This window comes from Diprion similis, chromosome 8 (genome assembly GCF_021155765.1).
Source record: "Diprion similis isolate iyDipSimi1 chromosome 8, iyDipSimi1.1, whole genome shotgun sequence".
NCBI classification, from domain to species: Eukaryota; Metazoa; Arthropoda; class Insecta; order Hymenoptera; family Diprionidae; genus Diprion; species Diprion similis.
In genome coordinates, this window is record NC_060112.1 from 13,806,964 (window position 1) to 13,833,215 (window position 26,252).

Below are 26,252 nucleotides of genomic sequence, written 5' to 3' on the forward strand. Positions count from 1 at the left end.
ACGACGATTCGCCACAGACATCGGTGTGATATGTAGTGGGCATCTATCACATCTAATTATACATTTTACTTCGGGCATATTACGGGGAGAATGCGATGTTTTTTTTTCTTTTCTTTTTTTTACTTGATGTAGGGTGATGAAGAACTCTGTGCTATACCGCCAACGTCATTGCCTAGCACGCCGTCCTCAATTTTCATTGAACGGACAGTTTTCTGTGTATCACATGTTTCGAGATCTCTCTAGGATAGCTGAAACTTCGACGAGGAAATACAAGTTGCCGAATATCGCGATTGTGCAAACCGAACGTCTGGCTTGGCTAGTTTGTCCTTCTTTTCTACTTTTTCCTGCACTGTCTTCCGTGCCGCGAGACAACAAAGTTTGAAATCTTGTTGCTGCATTTTTGCTTTAAATACACTTTGCCAAGTTTTGTGCTGCATACGTGCCGCATGGTTGGCACAAAGTTGGTAAACACGATACGTACACTGAACAAACTTTGCCGAGTATACATAACGGGTGTAATTTAGGTGTATATCCCTGGCGAGCGTGCATGGAAAAGCTAATTCAATTTTATAAGGCCAATCTTTCGTTACCTCGCGCATAGTTAAACGTGATATACAACCCGTCAACTGTATTAACGAACCAGTTTATATACACTCACCTCATTCACTGTGTTCAACCCATCGCAGTCACGCACGCGCCGACGAATTAACCATCGAGCTATTCGGATATTTAAGCCCGTGCTTCCGCATCTAACAACTAATTACTATCAGGACTTTGCTCCTTTTCTTATTCTGCTGTAAAACTCAAGCTCACATTGCAACCTTCGTAAAACAAGTTCGATGCAGGCTGAACACATGATCTCGACATTGAAGAAACTCCCATTCGATCGAACAATAAGTTTCGCTACCTTTCTTTTCGTTATGTTTTAAGACGGTCAATCTTAGAAAAGACAAGAGTTGATAATCATTGGCATTCTCGACGATTATCATCTGTATATAGGATCACCCAAAATTCAGAGGTCTCGTTGCTTTAAGCGACGCGGACAATTTGGATATACGACCATGTTGCAGAAACATTACCTCCCGTTTTCATCTGATTCTTATATCCCACTGAGCATTGAGGTCAGAGACGACACGGACCCGAAAAAGAGCCGGTTATGGCAGAGTGGAAGGAGGAAATAGGACGAAAAGGACGAAGGGACGGCAGGTCCTTGGAGGTTATTAGCGAGCTGGCCGGCCATCGGTGGACCGTCCGACGTAAGAATGTCGCCAAAGATGGCATCTCAACGACGGTAGTCAGCGAGCGTGTCTCTTTCGTTTAATTACATCTCGCGTCGGGCTTTCCCTGCTGCGGAACGGTCGCTACCACCTCTCGACCGACGAAACGTTTATCATTCCCAGCGTTAAGCGTGTCATCGTCCGCGTAAATGTCGCCACCGAGTAAAGCTGCCTTTTATAGTAGAGTTGTGCTCTGCTCGTGTTCGAGCAGGGAACGAGCAGCAACTCCGTGTGAAAGTGAAAGCCACGGTGTCGAGACACTCCTGCGGTATTTTATGTTGGGATAATTTGTCAAATATTTCACTGATGCGGTATAAGGCGCTCAGAATTTTCTTTACAAGTTGATCAAACTTTGACAGAATGTAAAGGAAGTCAGTGAGACGCAGCTTTGGAATGGTGGGGATAAATTATCTTATTGGTCAAAACTTGGACTGGTTCGAACTGTGCAACGGAGTTGGAATCCCGAATTATTTCATTGTCATAATTTGTTGAAATTCAGTTTTCCTGAGTAAGGTGTCGAGAGGATTAGGTACGTCTGAGAGAAACTTTTGACACCCGTGACAATTCAAAATTTTTATCGTTGATCGAAGGGTTTTACTTTTCAGACGGATAAACTCGGATAATTTGAGAATTCGAGACGCACGGTAGTATTTAGATGCCGAGGAATGAGTCGCGGAATAAGGATCAGCGCCGCATGTACAGAACCCGATGAGCAAGAATGATAAAACAGAATTCCGTCAGAGAGGCGATTCCGTGCTGGAAATTATATCGAGCGGCCCTCGACTCGGCTCGCAAACCGACTGGATTACATTTATAAACCTCCCCACTGTGCGGCCCTCTGTCCGCCCCCCATAGCTGGAGGCATTTAAATAAATACACCCGCTGGCCCAACACGCCACGATTTATGAGATTATTAAATTATATTATGTAGAGCACGATGCCGTAGATAAGATTGTTTCGTTCTCCGTTCCGACGGTGTGGAAGGCTTGTCTGCCACGAAATGGCAGCTAAAACCCGCGTTACCGGATCTTTACGGTTCCCCCCGGCGGGTGCGATCCCGCGATTGCACTTACCGAGACAATTAACGTCCGCCCGCCTGTATTGCATCCAATTTTAACTGGCCCCTCGTAGTATAACAATTGCGATGCATTCTTACCCTCGACTATTAACAAGTTTTTGTGATTCCTGGAATATCCGAGCCGGTAATGGGGGTCCTTAACGCACGCCGGAAAACTCCTCTGAGACAACTCTGCAGGAAGATCCACTAATGAACTCACCATCAGATCAGGAATAAATTCTTTATTAATCCTGACCCGGAGTTTCAGCCTGAAGTCAAAAGACGCACGCAAGCAGACGGGAAGGATTAAATCGGAGTTTGTCTCATAAACGTCAACCGGTAATATCTTGGATTTTACCGAGATGACGCGTTAATGATCGTGTCTCGAGAATCTTACCGTATTCGAGACGGGGCGCAACTGCACAACCGTAACGTGTTTACGAAGTGAGACGAACAACGAACGCGCGCTTATAATCGCATTAGAACAATGCTTCAAGGTACGAGCAACGGGGAAACTGCACAACTTGATATAGGCTCTGTATTATATCGGCTTGTTGCACATAATTCTGCTTTGCACGAGGAATTGCAGCTGCAGCAGAGTTGCTATTTTGACATTTCTTTTGAGTGTTCACTTGTACGTAAGCTTCGTTTCTTTACTCTAAAATGTCTTTGGCTATAGTAAATTGATCTCATCAATATTAGCCTAGAAGCTTAAATGCAAAAGTGTACATTTTTTTACCGTCAAGATCAAGGATTCACTATATATATATGTAGGTTTTATCGAAAAAAGTATTTTCACTTGAAAATCCGACGCAGATGAATGAAATATTTCAGGATTACAACACACCGTGACATGGAAATAAATCTTCACGAGTAACGAGGCGGGGAAGCTGAATAGATTAGCTAGTCGAGTTTCACGGATCGTGTGATATCAATGTGATTAAACGGTGACGTGATTCGCGAAAACTATCGTCGAGGCTCGGTCTCCGTCTGCGTGTAATAAAATTTGAGAAGTTGAGCGAGCATCTGGCGTGATCATTGCATTATACTATTGCACCGATGGGATTACTCGGCGATTATAATAATTTGAGATGTGCGTCTCGGCAGAACGAGCATCACTGTCATACCCTTCATGCACACATGAACAGTTCAGAATTACGCGTTACCACTTGGACGGTGAAGTGATAATCTAGTTACCCACTTGTAGATTAGATTCTATATAACGGAAGACTGAATTATTAATATTTATAGGCGCAGATTCAATGCAGCCAGATTTCGGTAAAAAAAAATTTCACGTAATCGTTTTTCATAGACTGATTTTCAATGTTTTTAGTAAAATTGATTCCATTGAAAGTTATACTACATTACATAAATAATCGAGAACAATGATCTCGACGCGAGTTCAGAACAAGAAATGCGAAGAGAAATGCGAGAGGATTGTATGGATTTGATTTTTGCCGAATATTGAGACCCGGGCAAGTGTCCAACCGGAGATCGCCGATGGTTCGACGCTGCTGGTGGTCATTCATTAGAGCTGGCAGTTAACACAGACGAATGCCCCGGACTGAAGCATCCCCTAACTCGCCTCGTTCGAGCTACGTCCATGTTACCGCAGACTAACACGGGCTATTTGTTCGACCCGGTAGAGTGCACAGGGAAAAATCACCGCCTCCCTGAACGGCGGGTCAGGCGCTCGATTTCGATTTAAAAGCCTCGCACCAATTAAGGACAATTTTGGTCCAAAAAAGAGTCGCGTTTCGAGAGACAGAACTTATACTTTAAATCTTTAGTGTACAATGGTTTATTTTATAGCAGTGCTTGAGGTGTATCCCTCCTGTAGTTTTATATAGTTTTTGAATACTCGAATTGTTTTTTAACTCGTTGATTTATCAAAAAGTTGTGCTTATACACGTTAAGTTTATCAATTCAAAAATCAAAAGGTTGAGTGTTGCAGCGCATGGATGGAATAATTTGACGCGAGGTGCCTTGATGGTTTATGCAACAAGGGATTGAAGGATCATCATTTTGTCGCTCAATTATACTTAAGCTAAAAATTTCATAATTGGTCGTTGAAAGAATTGGCTGAGACTTGGAAGTTTTCAAAGTTTCGAAATTTTCCCACCAAAGCCAAGGGTGCAGAATCCCTTTCAACGGTCTGCCATATACGTATTTACGTACACCTACTACCCCTCGCACAATTTTCACCCGTTGAGAGAACAAAGTTTCCAATGCGATCTCTTATTTATACACCGTAATAATTTAATAGCGAAAGTAAGTCCAAAGTTTGGTCCTCCCCGCGCCAGAGAATGAGAGACCGAGGCTAAATGTGCGGGGATTGATTGCCGACTCGGTATTTAGCCCTCGCTTCGTAAATAAGGGTGAAGGTATAATCGAGGGAGGAAATTCGCTGTTGACGTCAAGTAATGAGTTATGAGAGATTCGAATACCTCGGCTCAAAGCTCTCGAAAGCCTTTCGATGGGAAGGCTTATTTTATTTGTTTTTTTTTTCATTTTCTTTCACCGAAATTTGTTTGTCCTCTTGATCCTAACCAAACGAACGTCAATTTACCTTCTTCGGTATAATTTCGGGATGGATGGATAAAGACGTCGCCTTTTCAAGTGCCCGCCAATTCAAAGCTGCGTCTCACAATATACACCGACATTTTCACCGGCGTTGGATTCTCGGTGTGCTCACAAAGGCCACGAGACTATGTAAAAGATTGTTGTAACTAGTACAACACGGGGCGCTACAAATAGCTTCCAAAGATGCAACTCGAGTCAGCCAAGCATAATGACGACTGAATACCGAGACGTAGATCTTCGCCGGCACAACTGCCACACGAAAGTTTGGGGGGAAGAATTCCATGGATGGTTAGGTTAGACGGCTGATGATCATAATTAGAAAGTCTTTCATACCGGTATTCAAGCATTTTGAAACGTGACTAACAGACGTACCTTAAAAACTAATAACCTAGCAAAGACGCGATGTATCCCGTGTAACGTACATGCCTACTTGTGTGTACGCCTCCGATACGGTGGAGTAATTACTTCATCAAAGGTTGAAAAGTAATGCAATTGCAGGTGGTGCGGTATACCTGCATATTCAAATGAGATCTGATTAACATAATCTAAATGAATGCGGAACAGAGCGTCGTAAGGTAGGAAGAAGACGGGGTGTACCGATGGGATCAAACGATAGGCATCCAATGACTTTACTTCTGTGACCACATCATTAACTGTACTTATACCAGCGCCACCAGGGAACTCTCCTGTATCTTTGTCTCTCTTCTTTTCTCGTGAAAGCTCTCAGGTACGTGTAACGGCTACAAGAACTAGGACGAAAATTTAGTACATCGCTTGCGGTGGTCCAGGATTAACGCGACATATCGTGCCCTGCATGGTTGTCGGTAGGTACCGACCTATAGTGCATGTCGGTGAATCAAGACGGCTCGTAAACTACCGACAGTCCCGGTGTTCAATCACATCTCACACGTCACGGTGACGCGTATCTCGAAAACGGATTCCAGATTCAAGGCTCATGGATGCCGGGTGGATTTGGGGGGAGGCAGCCGAGAGATTCAACCAGTCATTGAGGTATAGCTGCATAATTAGAGCTGACACGCCCTCTATCACCAGTACCCACTAGCCAAGTGACATCTCAACTGGCGTATTTGACTATTGATTGCGGGTTTCCCGGCTCTCTTGAACCGCCCTTGGTTGGCTTGATGGTACATGTGCGTGGGGCTGCATTATGCACCGGTGGTTTGCTGCGGCACGTACTCAAATACCTTCTCCTACTCCTGCTCTTCTCCTTCCCGACCTGGCGGCCGCGACCTCGTCCTCCTACGCCGCCATTCAAACTGGTTGAAGCTCTCGAAGAGCTAAGCCTGCACGCCAAGTTGGAAGAGTCAGAAGGTCAGATCGATTTGACTTTGTTAATTCACCGATAAAATTAACTCATCCCTTGATTATGTAATGGAAGTGTGCAGGTTGCGTGTCTCCATGGCTAAAACGGTTCATTAAAGCCGAGTGCATGGTTCGATTTGCAATCCTCGACGACCTCTCTCTCTCTCTCTCTCTCTCTGTCTCTATAATCTATCGCTCTGATTTTTTTTTCTACTTTTTTTCATTTGCTCAAATCGTTTTGCAGCGAAAATCTATGAATCTTTGTAATTTAGCTATATAGATAGATTCATTCCGGAATGGTATACCTAAGATGCATTTTGATGTTACCGATCGACCCCCTTTTCATCTTGTTTATTACATTTTTCTCCCAAGAGTTCCGTTTCCTCGAATCTCGCTCGTCTCCGCTGTGCAGACGCCCACGGAATACACGCTCTTTGATTTTTATCAACGACGGTATTTGTTGCTTTTTTCACTTTATTCTTTAAGGTCTTCTCGCTACTTTCTTTCTTTCTATTTATATCAACCTTCTTTGTATCATCCGCATGTATAAGATGCTTGAAAAATCTTTTAAATCACGTTGTCTCACCGATCGCCCAGAAGAACGGTATTTCTCGATAAATTCCAACAACCGAAGTATGCTTTATAAATCTCAATACATATTTTTATGCTGGATTGAAAATGCTTCAGTCTTTCACATACGGCTACATCCACAAAATCGGGGCTCACCCCTTGTTATTATACATGTAAATATAAGTACGTCATGCTTCAACATTTTTGGAATCTATTTCTTTCGCTGACTATCCGACAATCATTGCACTTCAACTCATCCATCCTTCACTTTCTATTTGAGATAAAGAAAACAATTAATAATAATAATAATAATAATAAAAATTGTACGTATGCGAATGTTCTCCCCCTATCCGCGGTTGTGCCTCCCGATAATTTCCTGCCGGTAATGCTAAGAACTTTCCCCATTAAATACGTCTCAATAAGATCATTAATTCACAGACCTTTTCCACCACCGGGGGTTTGCTCTTTCTTATTGTCAATTTCCGTTAATGGTGGCTGCTAGTCGCTGAAAGTCAATGGCCGTGCCTAGCGGTGCCTTTCCGCCATCTTCTGTCGGCCCGAGGTTCGACTGCTGGGGTTCCCGTATCTCACCTGCGATACATCAACGTCGCGAAGTAGAAGCGGGGGATTCCCGGCGCTGCTTCTCTCTCTCTCTCTGGGGAATCGAACCCAAATTCAGTCAAAACTTACTCCGGCGTCTCGAATCGAAACCATGAAATCTACTTGACTAGCGAGCCTTGATTTCCGCGGAGGGAATCCAGCCATTAATCCTTAATTCGAGAAGCGGAGCTTTGATGCAACTGCTGATTAAAATTTCTTTATTCTTTCCATATCCTTATTATATGTAAATTCGGTGAGTACTCGCTGATATGAGAAAGAAACAAAATTATTCATCCTGCAACGGGGAATGGTTTTTTCATCTTGAAATATCCCTTTTTATGAAGTTTTTTTCCACGTGCGTACGTTAAGACAGTAGCTATGGGTGGAATAAAATTGTTCCCCTCAACTCCGTGGCAACCGATAAAGCGAGATTAGAAGTTCGCGTTGTATAATTCCGTTTCTCCGCGTACCTACCAGATTCCGGGGATTTTCGAAGATCTCAACTTTGGCTGTCGGGTGGTGAACCCAGAACCCCGTGTCAAGCTTGGGTAACTAATCGTTTTTTTTTTCCGAGTGCGATTTTTTAAACTTGAGTTTTCCGAACTTGTGCTGACAGGATAAGATATGGCCAAGAAGTATTGGCTAAGACTGTGCGAATTTATTTTTACGAATATATATGTAGTCGTATCGTTTCAACGACGATTTGATAAATTCATTCTGATTTATTTCCCGAAAGTTTTCTTTGTCTGGTTTTGTTTTGTTTTGTTTCAAGATTGGCTACAGTGAATCGGTTATGAAGCTTTCAATGTGCAAACTTTGGCCAGCATCAATCTGCAACCTTATTGTGATATACAGGAGTACAAGTAATAAACATACCTGCCTCCAAAATTATGCAAAAAAGTGATCGAAACATAAGGCTACTTTGTTCAATCTACCTTGTGAAATAAATGAAACGGTTCTCTCTATTTTAGTTCATATATGTTTACTGGCGATAGAGAAAGAAGGACCGTTAGGAATCATAGACTTGATTCGATACGATATACTGGCAGGCTTGGCATGAGTGGGGAAAAATTCTTCTGTCCTATAACTGCAAATCAAAATCATGCCAACATGAGTTATGAAAGGGCCGATTACTTCGTCCAGTTTCAAACTACTTCTGAGGTATGCGTCATTTGTATGCTGTCAATCTTGGGAACACACCATAAGGGCCGAGTGTGTTTCAAACCAGATATCATTAATAATTCGGAAATATCTTGAATATTTGAGTGCCATTGGTAAAACGGATGCGTACTGGGATCAGCTGCGTATTCGGGATTCTCGAAGACGTTCCACTTTCGAGAAACGGATTGACTAGACCTCACTTTTGTCCCTTAGGGCTAGCCTGAGAAATCACCGTAGTATATACCGTATCGATTGAATGCCCCTTCGAACTGATCGGTGGAGGACCTTGGAGGGCGGTATCCCTTTTCGCGGACGAGATTTTTCAACCGGACTCAGACACGGATCCGTTCGAAAAGAGTGGTTCAACTCAGCTGGGGGTTCAATTTTAGGTAGAAGAATTTGGAATCCTCCCTAAAAAACGCCTTTGACGGATCAACCTTCGACTGTAATGTTGTACAGGTCGATGTTTTGTCTTTTTACGCGAAGTTCTAACACCTTTTCAAAATGGTGAATTTAGCAAGGGTTCCTCCTTTTCTTTGTTGTTTCAATAGGGATGGTGAATTGAGCATGAAGTTGGCTCTGCCTTTTACGGGGGACGAAATCTAATGGAATTTCTTTCTGTTTTCTCAGAGAAATAGAAGAGAATAGGTCTATACCAAAACTTTAGTTGAAAATGAATCAGGTATTTTATTCTCTGATGTATTCACTTCAAAAACAATCTCTATATATCTTTTCTCGATGAAACGCCTTTTTAATTTTTTTCGTCTGTCTATAATACAAACTCATCCCAACGACGGTTTTCAAGCCAATTGATCTTCTGATACCGCAAAACGCTGATTGGAGTACCCGATCGACTTATAGATCATGCTCGCTGAAGCAGAGCACAACCGAAAGAAAATCTGTTGGAAGTCATTCAATTAATTTTCAACTCAATGTCAGCCACGGTCATCGTTATTTTCGCGAGAACGCTTACATAGGGTGAAAACAAACGGTTGAAATAGCGTAACGAATTACCCGTGAAATTACCACCAAACTTAGGTAAAATCTTCTGCGCAGGGGAATGAAAAATATACGAGGGGAAGAAGGTCGGATAAAAAGATAGAAGGAAGCCGGAAAAACGAGGGAAGTGTTCTTTTCCTTCTTCTGTTTCATTGGGCGTGAAGTTGCACTCGTTGAACTTATACGGCAAAAAACTTTCCGATGAACAAAAGAATCCTCTTCGACATCCCCTCCTCCTATCTCATCGGCTGATTCTAGTCCCTCAAGACGTGCGGATGGCAAATTGCCGAGCTTTAAAAACACCCACTGATGTGAAAGCAGCAATTACAAAAATGGCTCTGCAGGTGCCAAATGGACAGTCTAGAATATATCTTCTCAACAGTTAGTAAATGAATTTCGTCAAAAGCTTTGATTCGGGTAAAAAGTTTTTTCCTCAAAATGAATTCCGAGTGAATTCAGTTCAATAAGTATTTATTACGATTAAATAATCACAATGATCAACGTTCACTTCCGACATCTGAACCTGAAAATGCGTGGACTTTGGGCCTTTTGATCAAGAAAATTTAAGAATACAATGTGTAGCCGCTTTCTTTTTCTCTTTACTGAATAACCGGATTCACGTATAAAGGCCGATACAACAATTCTGCCAGTTTTCATCGCCGGGCAAAGCGGGTGAAATAAGGAAAAGAATTGGGGAGGTAAATAGCGGCTCGACGGTGTGGGGGAGGAAGAGTGAACGGGTGAGGTAGGCGGCAGATCTCGCAAAAGCACCTGCGCCAAGGGGGCTACAATTGATGACATGAAAAAACACCCCCAAGGTTTTCCGCTGTCGTTGGGGTCTTACCACGATTCCTTCTTCTCCGCCTTCTCCTCCTCCTCTTCATCCTCCTCATCCTCCTTATCCTCCTCATCCGTTTCCTTCCTCACTTCCACACGCCTCTACTACCCAAGAGTTTCTACGAGGCAAACTGGCGAAATGTGAGAGCATGTAATTTGCGAGTGTGGTAGCCTCGCTCTGACTCGTGATCGATATCGTTTAACACACGCTGACACCGATAAATTGCGTTACCGTTCATACACTCGCTTGAATAATGCCTCTCTTTTCCAGTGATACAACAGGCAGTATCAAGCGAATCGTCGATTGCTTATTCCAGCCCCGCTAAGATTCTATTATGCACGCTGCGTGGAACATTCAGCAGGCTGTAAAATAATGTAATTTCTGTTAGCATTAATTATTTACACAATTAATACTGAAGCGTCATCCTTGAGTTTTGATGTTATTCATCATAGGCTATGAAGACTCAGTGAAATTGACGAAATTGCATGTTGTGTTACAAGTGCACACAGGTTCAGACCCGGCTTCATAAAAAATAACCTAAGTGCGCGAACTTCCTACTGAATTCAGCCCAATGACGTCACAGGCGGTGCGTAAGGTCCGTGCGTAAAATTAAGTTATTGGAAAGTGCGCATGCACCAAAAGAGCCCTAGTGTGTAAAATTGAGAATTTCAGTTAAGCGCATGCCCCAGTGTTGTTTTACCGCATTGTTCCGAAATGGACAACTTTACGCACGCTCCATAAGCTTCGAAAATCTAACTTTTCAATAGCATCCATTGAAAAAATAGGTTTTCCGAACATTTAAATCACTTTAATCAAAAGTTTAAATTTTCTTGTGAATTTTTATTGTAAATATTGTAAGTATTGGAAAACTTTCTCTATATGTGAGGCGATAGCAATTAATTTATACCTGTATTTGCCTCCTGAATCAACATATTTCCCTGCACCTGATGGCAACAAAACGACAAATATGTATTATGATATTTGTTCGCGCTGGAACCTCGTGGACCCGTTGGTACCTCGCGACGTTGAGGGTACCCGGCCGCATGGTGGCGCGCTGTGCGCAAACGGGGTCTAGAGGGCGCGCGCGCAGCTCCCGGCTTCACGCGCGCGCGCGCGTTTCATTTAGAATTGAGCGCTCGAGTAGGTCGGACGTACTGCTAAATCTCCGTATTCTGCCCGTGCGTGCGATTACCGCGTTTTTCCTGCGCTCGGTCGGATGTCGAGTTCTTTCCACCTCACGTAGTTTTAAGGATCGCGTTTTAGGGTTGGTTATGGGAACGGGGTCCACCTTTTAGTGACCTGAGGTGCCCGTTCCTAGGGAGAGCGTGATCATTCAATTTAGATTAATTTGTTTAATAAGGAACGCGCCAGCCAATATATTACTTTGTAGCCTGCCGAACCGATTTTTGTTGAATAAGTACAAGACTTGCTTCGGCTTTTCCCTCTAATTGTAAACCGTGAGGGTTTTGTGCCGAAGCAAGCGCTCTCTTATCTCTCGCCAAATTGTGGACTTTATTTATTTACCCTCTCACTCACTCATCTTATCCTGATTAGCTTTGGAATCTAACTCCAGACAAGTAACCGAACAATATTGATATTTCACAGCAGTTACATGATTTCAGTCAATATCACCCTCCAACACGAAATTATGTAACCCTTACATCGGATTAAAAAATCCTTCTGTATTGTATAAACAAAAATTTTCTTTTAATCTGCCAAAAAATTAAAATTTGACGAGGAAAATACGTGATTCCCACCAAATTTTATGATTACCACGCGAAGTGTTTGCTTGGGTTAGTCAATTGTGATAGTGCGAACTAAGTTTATTTTATTATATGTATACTATCAGAAGTAAAAAATTTGTACATGTCCAGAGAAATTTGTCTGCGCTGATTTAATTTAGGGCTAGTTTTTATCACACAGCTGTATAAAATATGTAAGTATCTTCCAATTTACGAGGTGCGCGATTCTGCAACGTATATAACGCCTGTTCCTTGTTGAAAAACTGCGTCGACTTATAGGATGCAATTCGTTTGGAGTACCGACGTTAGGGGTGCGGAGAAAGATTTGGGGCAATTCGGAAAAGCTCTGACGGGTGGGAGTCGAGAAAGTGACGGTTATGTGCTGGGGGAGGCGGAGAGGCAGTCACCGTGAAATATCGTTTTCATACTAATGACTCAAGTTTTTTCAATATAACGGCTGCTGCAAGCTGTTGCTACTATTAGATTGCTGCATCCACGAGCTTTCGAGATCGCAATATTATATACGATAAGAGTGAAAGTTTACATTTAGTGAAGAAGAGAATAGAAAAAAAAAAAATCACCCGTTGAATGAATTTTGAGAAAAGGATAAAACGAGTAATTACGCGATGAGGCATAGCATGGCTTGCGGAATGGACAGGAAGTTGGTGAAAATCTGAACGCGAGTATTGTGCAGTTGGGTAGAATGATTAACGATCACCGGGAACGCAGCTCGAGCTCGAAAAGAGCGAAATGATGCACAAGCAATAATTACTCGTAGCACGCGTTTCCCCGATTTTTCATTGTCAATCATTTTTCCGCGCGAGGTCATAAAAGATATTGCAAAACTACACCGCGCGACCAGAACTGCAATTTAATTTTAATTAGCATAATATTAATAAGCCCGCGTGCATTGCGAGTTGAACTAAACATTTATTAGACAATTTTCCCTTGAACGATATTGCACGAATAGATTTCAATGACAAACGATCGTTTCACCTGTACGCGTGGATCCTGATTCCGTTATAAATGTTATAATGTACAGATATAACAATGCAGTATAATACGTTACAAAGCAGCCTATAGTGCAGGCAGAGCATCGCGTATACATTATACTTCGTAGCTGCGGAGTTCCTTGGCACATAAAACCTCGCAATTATGACATAAATCATTGTTGATTGCTTTGCAGCGTGGCATTCGGTCCCGGGGTTAAGGGTAGCTCGATGTAGGAGGTTCGTAGTTAGCATATTACAGCCTTACGAGGGTCGATTGCGTCTTGGCCTCGGCGAGAAGGGGTCGGAATTACCCTTGTCGCGGTCTTGAGTCGAGACGCCCGCGCCACGCGTTTTCACCGCTCTCTCAAGACCCAATTCCAAGTGCCAACATGCAGAACTCAGCTAAGACAATATGTCGAATGTCGGATCGTTCGCTGTTTAAGGGTGGATGTATTTTCGCTGAAATAAATCAGATCGGGAAAATATTTGTTTTTTTTTTTCATACAAAAACTAATGTCTAATTGTAAGAGGTACTTCATACCATGTGATTCATCACCGTTCAAATAATTTATTTATGCCAGTTTATACGCGGAATTTTCAAAACAATCGTATCAAACGGTTTGATAGTCCGATTGAATTCACTTCACTCTGAATAACTTATTCGTTTTTCCATGATTACTTGAAGAATGGGGTTCAATGTGACATTTTTGAGAAAAGGTACAAATAAGTAGTCCTGATTTTGTTCTGAAATCTGAATTTTGCTTACTGTAGCATAAAAAAACTTGCGTCATTTCAGGAATTAACCTAACTTATAAGTTAGATATATGTCAGACTGTGATTATTGTGAAGAATTCTACTATAAGACTGGAATATGTATTATTTTTCTCATGTTATTCTAATAAGGAATGAGTCACATGTTATGAAGCACCTATTAGACTTGAGATAAAAATCCTATACTCCTACAGGACATTTTGCTGGGCAGAAACTAATATCCAGATCTTAGTATCAAAAAAAAAAATGTATCGCCCGAATTTGAAACTGTCTATTGTAGATAAGATATTATAGACAAACCGTGTACGTACGTGCAATCCTTGAATTTTTCATGGGAAGTCAGCCCTGCATGTATCATTCAAAGGCAATCGCTCGAGCTTGCATTTCATTATTTTATCGTATTCCCCTTGGGAAAGAAAACAAGAAATGACGACGCAGCAATAGTAATAAATTCAAACTTTACGGGAATGGGATAAAATAGAAATTAACCAGGACTAAAAATAAAAAATCGATAAGACTAAATTCCTCGATTGTACAGGTAGTAGTTACTGTCGAATAGCATTCATCGTGAATAGCCTCACGATGTTTCTGCAATTTGTTGAGTTATTTTGTTGGAGCGATGGATCTTGTATTCACGAATCTGATTCGAGAGATTCAAGGCGCTATTATAATTAGGGAAAAGACTTATACTATTATAAAGGGATAATATTATAAAGGGATATTTTCGCAGGTACGCAAAGGGTTCATAATAAATTATGCTGAGCCGGTACAACGCATTACTTTCCAAACTTTAATAAATAGAACGACGTTATAAAATTATTTCGGCGAAATTATATCAGCATTCGACTATACATCATGCCTTTTATATTTAAAGAGTATGGTTGTATAATTTCCTGCCCATATAACCCTGTAATTTACCCTAATGGTATTCTTCATCGAACTATAAGCATGTATCTAATACTGTTTTAATATCGAAAATGGACTATTAAACGTCTGGAATTTGGGATTTAGAGTGATTTCTCAGTTAAATGAGTCGATCGATCAAATTATTTCCTGATTTCAACGTGACTGAAAGCAATCAAATATGGTGTTCACTGATTTACTAAAAGATACAGCGTGCCACCCCTCAAGAAAATGCAAGATTCTCCTTTTCATTCCCATTAAAAGTATTTTCCAATTATGGTACAGCAAGTGAAATTCTAGAACGAAAAAAGAAAGAACATTTTCTCACGGAAATCACGAACTGATTAGCTGCAACTATTGAACATTTTATTTCAAATGGATAAACAGGTTAAACTCATCTCAGAATAGCATTAATTTTAGTGAAAATTATGATTAAACCGTCTCAATATAACGAGAAAATTCATCAGCACAGAAACTCCGGTTACTTGCAAGTAGCCAAACGAACCGGTGGTTATCGACCGTCGTGGATGTCGGTAACTCAGGGTAGCTGTTCAACCTACCGAGGCTACCGTATCGGCAATCCGTAAGGAAACGCCATTACAATGTCCATATGAACAGGTAACCAAAGAACGTGTGCAGCAATCGATAACTTCACTCGATTGCCGGTTCTTAAGTTCAGTATCAACAGTCACGAAGAAGAAATAAGTGGATAAAGAGAAAAACGATTTGTACATGAGGTACAGGATAGAAATATAGAGTTTGTCTACTTTCAATCGAATATTTTCAATATATGTATAATATTTTCATTTCGTAGTTCGATAATATTTAGGCTTAATTTGTTATGTTTCATTACTTAGGCATTTGTCGTTGACAATATCCAAGACCATGTTAAATAAAAGACTGAAATGAAACTCTCAGTTTCATGGAAGAGAATCGCGACTTTGATCATTCATCCTTAATGATCAAACTGATCTTATCAGTCGCCGTCAGACGTTGCACCGCGTAGGTACTGCCTATCGTTATTGGGTTCTAGTATAATCTTAATGTTCTGCTACTGCAAAACCGCCATGAAGATTAACCGAAGTACAGAGGCGAGCTGGAGAAAGTATGAAAGTTGCTTAATTGAATAGACATTATTAAAAAAAACTCGCCAAAGGTTTATATTTATTGGATCGTTCATATTACCCAGGCCCTAAAATTTGCCTCAAGAAACTTTGAATCGAGTTTCAAAAGAAACGATGCAATCGCCGATTTACTCTAGCGCTGTGTATTTGATTTTCGAATATTTGCTAGAGTACGTGAAACAATATTTGATCAAACAAATAAGGTTACAAAAAAACGGTGGGCGTAAGCAATTTTCTGATTTCGGGCTTTTACTTGGCTTGCAAAGTAGGTCTAACGGTAAACGTATTTACGAATATTTGGTGGCTGGTCGGCGATGTAAGTAATTTCTTGCTTTATACGATTATTTTCAAGTTCGATTCAGTTAGTGTGAGCGATTAGCGAAGAGTCTTGATGTGACTTGGTTAATTTGCATGAGAGTGAAATTGCTGTTGTATTTATTATAAATATTTTATTGAGCAACGTGAACATTATTGAGAATACCTCACTGGCAAGATTCACAGTAATTGATACGATTCGTTCTTCTCTCTTCTTTCAAACCTTAAATAGCTACAAAATATTTTTATAGTAACCAAAAGTAATTAATATTAACACAGTTCGACCTTACCAAACAGGTTAACGGTACATAAATGTGTGTATTTGCACTTTCGTCAATAAAGTTACATCGTGAATGTGATTACACAATAAATATAAGATTCCATGTTAAAAATCAATCATCCTGAAGTACATGCATTGATGTGAAAGTTCTTATACATACTTTCGTTTCGTTCTTTTTTTTATCAATTATTGTCACGAAATATTGTTACCCTGTTGAAGGCACACGTGTTATAAATATACATGTATATATATATATATATATATATATATATAGATGTGTGTGTGTATATACATATGGCAAGATCGTGTGGTACACGACATCATAAATCGAAGGCATAGTTCGTGAATTCATAAAACTGGTTGTTCGAGTTCACAAAAAGTTCACCACTCATAATATTGCGCCTGCAGCAAAGTTAACAACAATTATTTCACCTACGTCACAAGTTGCTGTGCGTTATAAAAATCCACCTGAAATGCATTGGACGGCTATGGAATTACGGTATTGTATAAGAGTGTCTTAACGCCTGAATGACCTACTATTACCTAAATCACAATTATTTACATATTCACAAAGTTTTTGCCCCTACCGGATGTCGTGCATCCGACAATTGAGGCTCTTCCGCTTCTTTTGGAAGCATCTATTCCATAAAATACTGTTAAAACTAGTGCACACTACTTCATATCCTTGCTACGGAAGTCTATCAATAAGTTTATTTACGATAATCAGATGCGGTTATTTCATGATTTGCATAATTAGGTATAAATAAAATCAAGAAATAATGACATATTTAGAAATTGAAATATAGCGACAACCACATCTTGATTCACGAATAATTCAATTACTAACATAATTGACATAGTATACGTAATAGACAGCGTAACCACACCCAAAATACATATTAAATCGAAACCTAAGGATTTGTAAAAATGAGCCGGCAGATCTTACTCTTTCAGTACGAATTAGCACGGTAAATAATCCGATGCGTGCTGGGACGAACGAACGAATTTATCATCGATCTGCTATTTCTCCTATTGCATTTGTATTTTTGTATGATATCACCTTTGTATGATTGCACCAATACTTTCCAAATGGTGTATCCAACGTGAAAATGTATAACTTCATTTCTGTTTTACTATGCTTGAATATGAGTTTTTATACAGTTACGTTTATGTAGTGTACAAAAATTTTCATTGAAATTTCAAGTATCCTAGTAACGTATTAACACAATTTAAGTGTGCAAGTCTGTGGACGTTACGCACTCGTTAAAATAATTCTTAGGTATAAAAAAGAACTTATGCTAGGTATAATACTATTTCAAACTTAATAACAACCTATCAGGTCGCTATAAATAGCGTCAAGACCCCAGTACCCGAAATGCTCCTGAAGTATTTTGTACGACCCGCTGCGCGAGACGAAACAAAATCATAACGAAAAAAATTAAGGGTAATATAAAACAAAGATATCAAGCGGCATTCATAGCCGTTAATTCCCTGCAACTCACTTATAAACTACTAGTCTCTCTCACAATCAGAGCTCTCTATTAATAGATAATTGTTAGCGATAAGACAATCAGATGTGTTCCTCCGTGAGGCATGGAAGGTCCTCCTGTGGAGCGGTCGGCGTGTTGTCAGTGGGACTGAGTAGCGAGCTGTAATAAGTCTCGAGTTCCTTTGGCTTGAGGGAGGATCGTCTCTCGTTTAGGAAACTAAGCCTCTTCCGTTGCATCTCGGTGTCCAACCACTGCGCTGGACCACCGTATCCGTTGGGCTTGTGGAACAAGATCTTCACCACACTCCAGACGAGGAATAGAACGCCTATCGTGAAGAGAACGTATATCGCGACTTCCTGGACCAACGGAAGTACGTTCAGGTAGAGCAGAAAGCGATCGTTGATTGGCTTCGGGAGCTCGTGCATGCCCTGAAGGAACAAGAGGGACCATGAAAAAGTTAGAAACGGGTTTGAAGAAGGTTCTAGAACTCATGCTGCTGACTTGTTTTTTGTTTTTTCTCACCGTGACTTTTAGTTCAACGTTATCTCGAGGATATCGGCAGAGACACGAATAAGCCGTTTACGTGAAAAGTCGCGACAAACATGTTTTCTAGTTGTTCATAATTATTTGAGCATAAAGTACCTCCTCAAAAATATCGCATCACATTCGTTAAAGAATATGAAAGCAAACTTGTTTTCCGTTCTCTGGAATTTTGCTGGGGTGAACAACAACAGTGTTTATTTCACCTCGACAATCACTCGTTGGGCAAGCCGCAGTGCTTTCTAAGTCAATTTTCATTTTTCAGTAGCTATGTCAAGCGTCGAGATCGATCGTCTGATCGTGAGAGCTTTGGGTCATGGTAAGTCGAGTTATATTATCGAATGAACTTACAATTTCAAACCACAAAAGAGGAAGCACTAGGTCCTTGAACTTTTCTACCCCCGAGTAGGAACTGATGTCTTGGAGCGCCATGTTTATCTGGTAGCGGAACGCGAGGTCGACGGGAAGCCCAGACATTGGTTGGATGTAGAAATAAGACTCGTGGTCTTTCTGGTTTGGTGTAAGGCCTTCTACTGAATTCAGTAGTGAAGGATCCGACTGATAGAAGTGAGGATACGATAGAGCGATGGGGAAACCTGTTTGGACAAAAAAAATCATTTCAATTTCGAGAATCGTGTTTACCATCATCATTAGCATATTTTCTTTTCATCATGCAGTGATTACTGATGGCCACCAATTTTCTGCTAATTGCTTGTGTTTTTCCGTCCAATCAGTGATCGTTTCAAGATAATTGTATTTTCAATTGCGGTTCGAAATCGATCGACACGTTTATTATTAAATTATTACTCACACCGCGTTGCGTAAACACAATTAAGTAAAATTCCAGGTCTCGTCAGTTTCGTGACAAATGCATGGAAGTTCTAAAAACTAGGTAATCGAACGAAACTCGATTACCACTGTGAACCGTTATCACTTCACAACGGTATACCTTTACCTCCTTCACTCATTGACAAATTTCAAGTATATCTCCCGAGGAACCATAAATGCAATAAACAAAAATAACTTTTTATAGCCAATGTAACCTTTTGGCTCACCTGTCTGTATTCAAGTTGGTTCAACAACGTGAATTAACAAGTAGGTAAGTTCCTGTGATTTTCGTGTCTACTAACCTAGACTAGTACAACCTGATGAGAATTAGCTTACCGTAGTAGCAATCAGTGACGTCAATCAGTCCCGGGGGAAGACAGCGTCGCTCGCGGCAGAAGCACTTGTTCCTTGGGTTGACTGCTCCGTTATCTAGTTCGTCTTTGACAAATTTGTATTCGAACGCCTCCAGCCCTTTGATGGTTTTGGTGCTTGTATAATACTGTGAACAGAATTGATATTATCGATGTAATGACTGCGGCAATGACTTGTCATAATTAGCTGGATTCCGCGAGATAATATAGATGCATGAAAAACCGTTCCGATGTATGGTGTGAAAAAAAGTGTGTAGTTATTTTCTCATTTTCGCAATTCATAAATCATTCTTCTCCCGTCTCTTCCTTACTTAATTGTCCTCCGTTCGGAGCGTAAGTAAGGTAATTGTCGAAGAGCAAAAAAATCTGCTCTGAAGACAAATTGTCAGGTTCCACATATACTATCGTTACTCTGGCACTAATCACGTGCTATTTACGTCTTCTTACATCACTTAGTACCATGGCTCCAAAATTCGCTCGACAAAAACGGTCCTAGATATCAGGTGACTCAGTGATTATTATTTAGTAGCGCGTGCCGAGAGTGACAAATCGCCGTTGGCATTTATTCAGATGATATCTAAGTCCGCACGGAACACTGTATTTCAAATTTGTCGTTGATGTATGTGCAAACGGAGAACCCGATATTAGGCGACCGTGAATTAATTTTTTACACCAGCTGTAAGCGCTAACATTTAGTCACATTCAATTATCCCATTGGATGTGCCAAGAATCTATCTCTTCGAAGTGGCTTGTTGGACACGCTCTCCGGAAGAAATCAGGTTTTACCTCTGATATTTTCAGGTCGATTGCGATCGCCCCGTGCAGTCAAGATAATTTTCAGAATCACGTGCAATCGGTGTTCAGACGTTATTGCCAATTAAACTATTATCACTTACCATTTCAACACTGCGGCAAAGACTCTTCCTGAAGAAATGAAGCGTTTGATTGGGCTCCAAGTAGCCACGGAACTTGGTACCGTCACTAGCGCCCTGAACATTTGCACACCTTCCAGTCCATTGGGGTAGATCGGTGCCGTAATTGTAGGTATCAATCAGCCCAGCCTTCGACACGTCGGTTTCGCCGGTGTACACGGTTTCAATGTCACCCTCGAAATCGTACATCTGCATCGGCAATTTGAATAAAAGAGCCATTAACAAAGGAGTGTAGGTATTCGAGAATGAGAGGAATGTGGATTACGAGTTTGGTAATACAACTAGGTATGATGAAGAAATGTCAACATCACTTTTTTAATCAAAGTCAAACAGGTTTGGCTACTTGGTAATTATTTTGCGGTTTTTTATTTATTAGAAATCAAGTTTTTTCAAAGTTATACATTACTTGCAGACCAAACTAGTTTTGACTGTACTGCAGATACCCAATTCAGTCGATCTACGATCGATGTAGAATATGAGTGACATCTTTTTGTAATGGTTTTATTTTCAGATACATTTAGGTAGATGTCAAAGAATGGCGACTGCTAGTAACACATGATAATGTGTTTTCCTTTATCTATTACAAAATGCCAAGTCAAGACGGCATGATAATTCTGGAGTGAGACGTCGAACGATTTCCGAGGATGCGATTCCCGATACGTTAGAAACCGAACACCGGATCCTCTACTTTTTTTGTGCACGGTCCGCATCTCTTTGAATTTATAAGTACATACAGAATTGTCCGAGAGCTCTTTCAAGGACGTCGATTCAACGACTGTGGTGGTTACGAGCCCAGCAACCGGATCCTGGGAACTCGTTTGTGAGGAAAACTCGTTTCTCAAATCGTCAATGATGATACAGTTAACCTCGGGAAAAATTGTACGCATCACAATCAGCTACTGCTTTATCGTATCGGATAATTTATACGCGAAATAAATTCACAACAGAATTAAACCAGGATCTGCATTTTAACGGGATGTTTCTAGTTCGAAAATCGTTCGTCGTCATAGTTTTGCTCAACGAAAGTGGAGTTCATTGGAAACTTACCCTATCGATGAGGCCCAGTCTGTCGAATTTTATCCAAGAAGGCATCACACTGTTCCCCAGCGTGACAAGAGCCGATTCATAACCGAACATGAACTCTTTCGCAGTCATTTCAACGAGAGGCTTACTGCCCGACTGACTGATGAGCAGATTGAGGCCCATGCGGCTGAAGTAATTTGCATCCCGCATCACGTTGGTAATGCTCTGAAAACGAACAAAATTTTTCTAAAACAAAGTGCATGGACGATGCGATTGTCGGTACAGGTTAACGGTCCAACCATGCTTTCACCTACGTGCAGCACAAAGCCCATTCACCCATCGAAGGCATTTATCGTTGGACAACTGAAGCGTAAATCTCAAATATTCAGGTGGATGTGACGAGTGTCTGTGCAAGATCGACTGGCACATCCTGCAGGGTCGTGAATAAAATGACAAAAAAAAAAAAAAAACGATTACGGGGAAGAACCTACCGCAAGGAAATGTTATTTCTACAACCGAATCTGAGTGAAAACTAAGTACAATATTTTCTTTGAATATTCGACAGATCAACTTTCACGTCAAAGTTACCAAATCTTGACCGGTCGACGATTTCCTTTCACCGTAATCACAGTGCCGCAGCTTGACCTAGGCCAATGCCCGATGCGTATGTGCATCGAACGTACGTTTCCTTTCTGTCTCTCTATAGTTTTCCCCATCAATCTCGGAACGGTTGAGACAAAGTAAGAGAAAAATTCGGCAAGGTGAGTCAACTTTTTCGACGCAATAAAAAGATGTATAATGTACGTGCAGCAAGAAAAGTACTCGGAGAATAAGTAGATACTTGTGGATTACTCAAGGATTACATCAATCGGCCAAGGTATACGTCTCGAACAGACAGACAGGTATGGTATGGGGTCAATTGCCAACTGCGATTAAAGTACCGCGTCGTGGAGAATGCCACGATCGGGAAAAACGAGCGACTAAGTGAGTACAGAACGCTACATGTAGAGTAAAAAAGAGTGATGTCGGTGATTATACAGAGTCCTTCTTACACCGCAGCCGCCGTACGTTCGTTTGATCGTGAGATCGGAATATCTCAACGTCGACATCACTAGTCAACACTGTATAATTACAACTGCAGCGATATCGCAAGCTTAATAGTAGGTGCATGCATATATTGTATGTATAGTTTAATCAGCTTACACAACAGCCTGCGTTGTGTTTTTCCACATAATAATTAATATTTTCATTTCGACTTGATTGTGATTTTAGCTTTCGTTATTGACGATGATATAATTTATTATCCACTGACCTATGAGTCCATCTTCCAAATCATTACATGTGCGGTTTATCTGATGTATGCAGAAGATACCGTTTTTGTGCATCTTTTTTTTGCTTGAATTTTTTTCTTTATCGCACTTGCCCAATAAACTTTTGATTTATTATCACTTGATGAAAATCTCGGGATTTATTGTTTATTCTGTTTACCTTGTAGGCGTTAATTACAGATACAAATACTCAGTATTTATTTCACTCACTATCCACAAGAAGTAGGCTTTACTTATACCTACTTTGAATCCATGATGCAATACATATAATTTCGTTATGTAAACGCGGTGTACTTCAAGATTACAGAATTTTATTATTAAATTCTGTTGATAGTTTGTCACGAGAGAAACGCGGTCTGCAACTGGATTCACCCATGGTAGTGCAATGTGACATAAACTCGTCCACTAGTAATGTGCGTATGCTGCACACATGTGAATCGTAACTTCTGAGCGCAACCTTGACAATAATGACGTTTCCGCCCTAAGAAGGGAACGCCACGTAATGTCTGGAAATTGGGCCACGCAATTACTTATGGTCTAACTATATGCGATTTCGTTCAAATTATATACATGTGACGAGGAAAGTTGCCCGCGGTTCTCGACACCGCACCTCGAAATCATACCGTCGTTGAATTTTCACTTCTATAAGTATTACGTCAGGAGTTGATTAGAATATTTCGCCCACCATGCACCATGAACGGCGATACGAAGCATCCATGGTATTTCGTAGAGGTAAGAATGTTCTATACTGCATTAATGTACACTTATCGACTGCTAATCATTGCGCAAATCCAGTCACCATCCTCATCGTGTCAAGCGCCTCGTTTTCTCTATTTACCTGCAGTCTCGCTTTAAAATTTTTGATTATATCGCTGTATGTCGTCAATATTTGCCAGAAAATATTCACCGATGATACGACGAGCAAACGCCGTTTGGTTTCGGTTCAAATCATCACATCTGAGCACGTAATAATTATCAGTGAAATTTTCGTATTAATAATTACTCCTTCTACAAGAAATCCTTTTGTCCGTGCAATATTGCTATCATGGCTGCCGTTTTCAAAAAGTTCATATTCAACGACCTCATCTGTGATTTCTGCCGTGGATGATAATTGTATTGGCGAATCGTTACGTACTAACATTGACATTGACTTTAACTCTTGAAACAATTTTTTTATTTAATTTTTTTCATTTTTTAACGAGGTTTCATCACGCGGATATTGATTCGGATTTTGAATACTATGTCAGAAATACCGTGTCCGACGATTGCAACTGTGACGAAACACTCGTCGAATGGATTACATCGATCGACTAATTCAAACGACTCTTACTGTCTGTAGATTTTTCTAGAAGCTAATTTTCAGCTCAATCACGCTCGAAAGAAATTTGACCACGTGAACGCGATGAACACGTGTGAATTACAGTTCCAAACGTTTGTTTGAGCCTTTTACCTAAACAGCTGGTGGCAAAAGCGCTGAGTCATAAACAGGTACGCTTTGCACTTGTAATAAGAGTGTAGTTATGTGGAAAACAGATTAATATTATTAACAGCTCTACTGCTATACGTACTGCTGTAAAAAAATCGTTAGAAACTTACGTAAGTGTGAAAGGGCTAATCGAAGATCTTGCGTTGGATACAGATGATGATTCCTTTCGCTTTTACCGCATGCGATGCAAGTATCAGATCGATAGAAAATCGGCAGAGAATTTTTGTAGATACTAATTTCATGGTCTAATGGCGATTGTAATGAACGTTAGTCGGGAATAAAATGAAAGAATCATGATGAACTTGCCGCAATCGAATTGACAGGAATCAATGGATAAAAGTGAACCTGGTGAACTGTAGATACGAAAGTTACGCCAATCTAACGAGTATTTCATACGCGTATCTGCAACGTACAAGTCGTTATAAAATAAAATTATGGTGCAGAGGCCACTGCGGAGGAAAAATCCAATTACACATACGAGCTTAAACATACATCACTTTTTATTGGCGAATTATCAGTTATACGATGTGCATAAATGATAAACGAAACCTGGTTAAAGAAATCTGCAAGCTACGTCGCAAAAGCAGTACGCATCAAATTGAAGAAATAAGAGCGGCGCATGACGTTTTACTTACAGGACAAAATAATTCTTGGGATACAACTGCTAATGGACAGGCTCTTTTACAATTTTCCGCAGGATGTCTTCAAGTATCCGTAAAATCTCGACTTGCAAAAGGAGCTTTTCTGCGCTATCCTGGTCAACAACTAAATTACTTTGTAGTTTCTACGAGCACTAGTGCTTCAAAGTTGACTTTCAAGCACTAGTGCTTACAAAAATTATGGAATATTCTCGTTTTTGACAAGAGATAACACGGAAAATAGGATTTTTGGCATATACGCTTCGGTTCGTGCGACAATTTAGAGTTGTCAAGATATCCCTATTTTATGCGCACTTCCGACGAAAATAACTATTAAATCGAGAAGTCAACGTGAGACAGGTTTCCTCGAATATGATAAAAGGGCTTTCCCTTTTTATACCTGGTTTTCCGGCGTTCAAACAATCGGAGCGGCAAATCCAGAATGTCAAATTCACGTTCTCTTGGTGACTCTTTTTTCAATTTTTTTCTCTCTATCTCTCTCTCTCTCTCTCTCTCCCTGACAATTCGTTCAACGTCGCATACAGGAAATCATGGTTTGTTTTCAGCTGCAGCTATAAATAATCCAGTTTAGACGTTGCGCATGCCCCGAGCCATCATTTTTAACATAATTATATATATATATGCATATATGTACCGTATAGTGACGTGTCAGCCGCATTTCGGAATATACAGACGATCTGCGCAGTCTGGAACGCCTCAAAAAAACTAGTTGCAGTAAAATTTTTTGCCACATAATTTTTTCATTCAAATAATATCAAGAATTCAATGACTTTTTTGTTGTTCAAGCGTACAAATAACGCTGAGCTTTCTCAGTGTGACAAATCTATTTTTACCCGCGACTCGTTAAAACACGATTACCGTAATTATAATTTCCCGTAATGACTCCTAGGCAAGATTTGTGCATAGAAATTTAGAGACTTGATGCGCTCATAATTGAGGATTCTCAAAAATCTTCATGATGTAACCGCACTTTGCCCGTCGAACCGAATATATCTGTATTTAAATACACACTAGCATTTTGCACATGCCTTATGCTAATGACGCTAAATCCAACCGGCGG

General features: G+C 40.5%; 1 protein-coding gene across 2 annotated transcripts in view; it reads right to left on the reverse strand.

Annotated features, from left to right (window-relative positions):
- Positions 1-17,649: 17,649 nt before the first annotated feature.
- LOC124408707 (scavenger receptor class B member 1-like) overlaps positions 17,650-26,252 on the reverse strand; it is a 40,325-nt gene continuing 31,722 nt past the window's right edge. For both annotated transcript variants that reach the window (XM_046885835.1, XM_046885834.1), the window contains exons 4-8: positions 21,744-21,944; positions 20,661-20,885; positions 19,730-19,892; positions 18,917-19,161; positions 17,650-18,453 (exon numbers count right to left, since the gene is read on the reverse strand). In XM_046885835.1, the coding sequence (XP_046741791.1) occupies positions 18,106-18,453; positions 18,917-19,161; positions 19,730-19,892; positions 20,661-20,885; positions 21,744-21,944 (1,182 nt within the window). In that variant the 3' untranslated portion in view covers positions 17,650-18,105. The remainder of the gene's footprint in view (positions 18,454-18,916; positions 19,162-19,729; positions 19,893-20,660; positions 20,886-21,743; positions 21,945-26,252) is intronic.